Raw genomic sequence first — 6,000 nt, 5'->3', positions numbered from 1 at the left:
AACCTGCCAACTGTCTGTAGCAGAGGCAACCGATCAAGCGCTCCACACCATTGAGCCAAGGCACCTTTGTTCATTCAGCAGATGTCTCCTGGTAGGCTAGAATGGGGTTGCTAGGTGTAAGTATGTAGGGCTAGTAGCATGCCAAAGTTTGTGCTATTGCCATAGAGAATGCATTGGGCGTTTAAGTTAAATAACTCTACAAAACTACAAAACATTTCAAAGTAAAAAGTTCCAGCATGTCTCCACAGTAAGCTGAATAATAAAATGTGTGAATGGAGTTTCTAGGTGAAAGTGACTTAGTTTTTGACATGCCATAGAGCTGCCATTGAGCCCCATTATAAATGTCTCAAATTTGAAAGCACTATATTTCTAAAACTATGAAACATTTCAAAGATTCCTTTTCAGGCAAACATGTCCAACGTAAGATGAACCTAAATAGGTTTGAATGGGGTTTCTAGATGTAAGTATGCAGGACTAGTAGCATGCCAAAGTTCGTGCTATTGCCATTGAGAATGCATTGGGCGTTTAAGTTAAAATAACTGTGAAAGACAACCATGACACAAATGTTTCATAAAGCTTTGGGAAGAGTATTTACTATTTATTAAAAGCTTCATTACATCACAAAGCATTTAACTGGTTATGATAGAGAAGAGCTAGTGACATTTTATATTTTGTACACCAAAAAAAGAGTATTGTGGAGAGTACATGTTGTAATAAGACAGTGATACCGGGTAATGTGGCACTTTGTCATGAAGAATATGCATTGTAGTCCGTTCATCTGTGATTCTCAAATGTTTTCATTTCGAGGACCCTCAGACTCAGACTACTATGTATGGACCCCCATAACTCTGAGAGTGTACAAATGGAACCAAATGGAACCTCACCAGGGGGTCCCCAGCTAAATATATGATAACTCTGAGAGTGTAGATATGGTACCAAATGGTCCCATTTATTTATTTAGCTGGAAACCCCCTCAAGGACCCCCTGAGTTCCCTGGACCCCACTTTGAGAACCACTGGATTAGCTGAAGAATGTGACTTTGCGTGGCACCCTTTGACTCTGAATGCGTTTGTCAGTTCCTTTCTTAACAATTACAGGGTCATTTTATATGATACTTAAAAAAAACATTTCTTTAAACCAAGGGTATAAAAATACCAGTAATAAAATCTTAACTTAATATATACATTATTTTGTACTATTAAATAATTATTTGGTTAGTTCTAGATGCTACCTTTTCCTATCAGCCTTTCCGTGTTGACAATAGTGTTGCCATTGTAGTGTACATGTTGATATTACTGCAATAGTTAACATGGATCTTAACATGTTTAAAAATGGCTAATCTTGAGACCAGAGAGGGAGTACAAGGAAACGACTTTGCTTTGCAAGTGTACATTGTTTTTGTTTCCACTGATCAAGAAAGATGTCAATTTCTGACCAATATCCAGTCTTGGCCGGGGAGATTCTCATCCAAATTCACCAGTCCTTGTTCCTGACCAGGTCCATTCTTCTGACCGTTTGATGCACAGATCTGATTTTGTCATTGGCAGCAGCTACTCAGTACAGTCTAAGGAAATGTCAGAATATCAAATCTCATGCGTCTTTATTTTAAAGTCGACTCCAATGTGCATTTACCATGGACAAACATGACTCCGGTCAAGGAATAATTGAGGATGGCATCCACGTAAGCTACAGGCAGCAGCTGATATTCATAGAATGTGTGAGAGATCTTTACATGCCAAATCACCAAAGTGTCATTTGATACGAAAATCTGACTGTCATTTCACGTGTTTTTGTAAAAGCAGCCTTTGCCACTGGTCCAGGCTGTTAGGAGATTATGCAGTTTTTGGCCCGGTGGCCCTTCCTGCGAGCTGTCCGTGAGCCGTTACTCTGTGGGGAGAGGGCCGTGACCCTGGTGGGGTAATCGTCAGCATAGTACTGGTACCGGCCCGGCGCCCGAGGCTGCGGGATGGGCTGGCCTAGGAAAAAGCCCTCCTCCTCAGAGTCAGAAGAAGAGGAGGAACAGGTGGAACACCAGTCGTCGTAGTCGTCCCCGTAGAACCGGTCAAAACGCTCCGCCCGCGGATCTCCTTGCACTGAGCTCTGAAGGGCGTAGTCTGAGCGGGTTTGTGGGTACCCCGGGGTAAGTCTGTGGGAGGCGGAGGACTGGGTGAAGGAGGCTCCACCCTGAGACTCCGTCAGACCCTGGTGCTGCTGGGGCTCATAGGGCCTCTGCGCTCTCTCCGGGGGCACCATGTGGAGGGCGTTGTCAGAGCGCGCCTTGCGGCTCCGGTGGGGCCTGCCTTGCCGGTGGTGGTGCCTGCCGCTGCGTCCGTGGTGGCTGGCTGGGCGGGTCCTGTCGCGGGCCTGCTCGTCCAGCCGGTACGCCCTCCTCTGCGGCCGCTCGCTCATGGGGTGCTGCCTGAGATCTGCCTCCACACCGTCGTAGCAGCCGTTGTCCACGGTGTCGTCAGAGAACTTGACCACCTGGGGAGGCCTGGAGGACTGGGACTTGCTCCTCCTGAGAGCCGGGGCTTGGAGGAGAGAGGGAGGAATGGCCGCCTCCTGGTGGGCCGAAAGTGCGAGGCGCCCCCCCGCCATGCCTCCCCTCATTACCATGGCCACCTCCTCCTCCTCCTCCTCCTCTTCATCCTCTTCCTCCTCCAGGGCAGACCTCTGCTGGCGGAGGTGGAGCTCCAGCTCAGGGCTGAGGTTCAGAGAGTTGGAGCTGTGGTGCAGCTGGGAGGAGTTTAGCGTTCCCATGTTGCTCATCTTCTCGCAGTCGTCGGCAGGTGGCTCTGTGGGCTCCTGGAGGCCGTGGAGGGAATAGAGAAGTGTTCTGTCCTTACCGTCTCCATCCACTGATGCACCTGAAAGAGGGAGAGAGTCAATGAATGAATGAATGAATAACTGCATATACTGTACATGAAAAGAAAAAGAGGTCTCTCTGTTTATTACTCAATCTTGCAACAGCAGGTATGACCACAAAAGCAGTTTCGTTATTCTCCCTAGATTAGTCGTTCAGTCAGTTTCTCTAGTGCAGCGACCCCCGTCCCCGTCCCCTGTCTCAAAGGTGGTGCGTGAGTATATTGCCACCCTGACGCCCCATAACATTGCAGTTTTAAAGTAGACGTAAAGCTCATTTGTGTACAAACTAATATCTTACTCAAATCTTTCACGTTGGCGAGCAGAGCATGGTGGATAACCTTTACACTTAATGTCTCTTACCAGTGATGTTGGAGAGAGCCAGCGAGTCCATAGAGTCACCCACGCCCTGTTCAGCTTTCCTCAGCTCGTCAGTGATGCACTCCAGGGAGTCTTCATACCACTGCCTGGGGTCCATCCAGAACGGCTGCCTCGGTCCACACTGGTCCTGTTCCTGGTCTATATCCAGCTCCTGGATCTTCCTGGCGCTCGCCGGGCCTGGGTGGCTGCCGTATGCCGAGTCCCCGAGGCCGTCCTGGGACTGGGTCCAGTACATGTCAGGGAGGTGCTTCTTACTGATCAACCCGGGACTGAGGCTGTTGCTCCGGGACTGGTTGTAGGTTTGTCCCCGGGTGGGGCTGGCGGGGCTGGGGCACGAGGAGGAAGCGGTGACTCCCGTTGACGCGGTGCTGGGTTTCAACCAAGGCTCGCAGCTGCCCGCCTGCCTGCTTCGGTCGCCGCCGGGCCCCGGACTGGGGCCGTCGCGAGTCACCGCCTGCGGCGGTTGATGTAACAGCCCGTGCTCGCCGAACTTGAGCAGGAGCTGGGTCATGTAGTCGTCGTGCTGGGCCCACTCCTCCGGGTCTTCCTCCTCTCCGCCGCCGGCCTCCTGCTCCTCTCTCTCCCGCCAGAATCTCTCCTCCAGGCCCAGGCGAGCCAACTTGCGGCCCACGATGTCCATGTCCCCGTCTCCCCCTCCTCCGTCTCCATACTTGTACTCCTCTGCGACGGCGACGGCGGCGGCGGCGGGGCTGGGGCTGAACAGCTGCGACTGCCTCCACTGGTCGCCGGGCTTGCTGCTCTTGCCCATGCGGATGCTGCGCCGTGACTCGCGGGAGCGCGCCGACTGGAAGGCGGAGTCGGACGAGTCCGAGGCGTGGACGTCCTCCCCCTGGCTGCAGGCCTTGGAGCAGTAGATGCGTCCCTGCTCGGGCAGGAAGGGACAGCCCAGCAGGGAGCTCTTACACTGGACACAGCAGAAACACTGGTCGGTGGCGTGCCAGTGGATGCCCTCGTAGGTCATCTGGGCGTGGTCCACGCCTGAGGACGGAGGGAGGACAGAAATGCAATTTGTGAGAAGAGAGTATTGTTTATCACATCGACACCAGTGTCCCTATTCTATAGGGTGAATGCATCCGGCGGAAATAGCAGATCTACAAAAGCACGACACGTCGCTTTGTGACGTGTTGTGAGGTTCTAGATCTGCTTATTTCCAGCAGAGAGATCTGGTGTAGAGGGGCAAAAGGAGGAGGTTTAGACCCGGTCAACAACATATACAGGGTTTAAGCTGTTAAGAGAGTTTTAACGGGCATAGCAGGTAGCCGTTTCCAGGATTCTGAGGAATTCTGGAAGAACTCTGGCCATGAGAATGAGCCCTCTATATCTTCCTTTGGTGACTACAGCTAAGGTGCCCTTCAACGAGGCAAATGAATCCAACAGGCCAACAGTACAAGACTGTGACCGTAACAGTCACAGTGTGAATGAATCCACCTGTATGAACGTGTAAGCGATAAAAGTAGGGGAAATGAGCGCCAATCTCCCACAGGATATGAGTAAACAAAAAATTCCTAAAGAAAGGCATTCAGGCTCGTTATAAAAGCACAGCGTGGATATAGCACATGGGCCATTATTCGTCTTCGACACGGGTGAGTTTCACGAGGAAACCCCCCCTCCTAATGACTCACCGATGTTCTCGCCGCAGGCTTCGCAGTACTCGGCGTAGAGCGACTCGAAGCAGCCGCAGCAGTATGGCCGCCCGTCCTTCATGATGTAGCGCTGTCCGCCCAGCATGGTCTCGCACTCGAAGCAGGCAAAGTGCTTCATGTGCCAGTGGCGACCCTCTGCCTCTGTGCATTCATCAGAGAAGATGATCTGATATCATGGAAGAAATGACAGCAAGGTTACAATTAAACATGGAAACTTAGATGGAATTCTGTGATATTGTATTTGGGTGTTTCAGTGTATGTGTAGAGGTTGTTGGGTCTGTAAAAGTGTCATGTAGTGGTTGTTGTTGTGTCTGAAAAAATGCTTTTATATAACTGAAGTGTATTGTGAGTCATGTCTCCAGCTCTTCTCCTGCCTAGTCTTACACTCAACTTGACAAATGCTGTACTATTGTAGTTATGTCAAGCTGCTTTTTCTGTTTTTATTTTTTGTGTTATGTTTTTTGTTTCTTTCTTCTGTTTTTTTGTTTTCATTGATTCGTATGTTTTACTTGTGTTCGATTATTCATTATTATTTGGTGTAAAAAAAAAGAAAACTTTTGAATAAAAACAAAGAAAAGATGATCTGGGGGAGGAGGAGGGGGAGGACGTACAGCTATTTTTGTATTTCGTTATTCTCCCTAGTTTAGTCTGAATTATTGTTTTGCTGTTCTTTTATTGGAATCCTGAAAAAGAATGTTTTTATTACATTTCAAATGGCTTTAATTATAGTTGCCGGTATGTTAACTTTATGAACTAAATACAAATACAGACAATAACATTTTAATACTGCTTATTAAGGTACTAATTTAGACAGAAGTAATGAAAGCGGATCATGTTTAGCAAATCAATATTATATCAGTATTCTGATATGAACCTGAAGGCCATATTAACCCATTCTGATCTGAGATCAGATTCTAAAAATGTCTGTTTGAAAATGACAGTTTTCTGAAAAAGCTATGTTTCTATTTTTTTCCCCCAAAAATAGCATACCTACAAGCTCGCTATGTGCTTGTAGATCTGCTATTTTTAAATAGCTAAAGCATAACGTAATGCTAACAACCTAAAATGGGTTAAGTGACGGTGGGGGCCGCAT

At 48.5% G+C, this 6,000-nt stretch overlaps 1 protein-coding gene across 3 annotated transcripts in view; it reads right to left on the bottom strand.

Annotated features, from left to right (window-relative positions):
- Nucleotides 1-583: 583 nt before the first annotated feature.
- Nucleotides 584-6,000, bottom strand: part of LOC310853198 (prickle-like protein 1) — a 60,411-nt gene continuing 54,994 nt past the window's right edge. For all 3 annotated transcript variants that reach the window (XM_083757439.1, XM_083757438.1, XM_083757437.1), the window contains exons 6-8: nucleotides 4,887-5,073; nucleotides 3,226-4,242; nucleotides 584-2,867 (exon numbers count right to left, since the gene is read on the bottom strand). In XM_083757439.1, the coding sequence (XP_083613565.1) occupies nucleotides 1,825-2,867; nucleotides 3,226-4,242; nucleotides 4,887-5,073 (2,247 nt within the window). In that variant the 3' untranslated portion in view covers nucleotides 584-1,824. The remainder of the gene's footprint in view (nucleotides 2,868-3,225; nucleotides 4,243-4,886; nucleotides 5,074-6,000) is intronic.

The sequence above is a fragment of the Protomyctophum parallelum genome (assembly GCF_964188405.1).
Source record: "Protomyctophum parallelum genome assembly, chromosome: 22".
Taxonomy (NCBI): Eukaryota; Metazoa; Chordata; class Actinopteri; order Myctophiformes; family Myctophidae; genus Protomyctophum; species Protomyctophum parallelum.
Note: the sequence above shows the minus strand (reverse complement) of the source record. Positions and strands in the feature narration are given on the sequence as shown.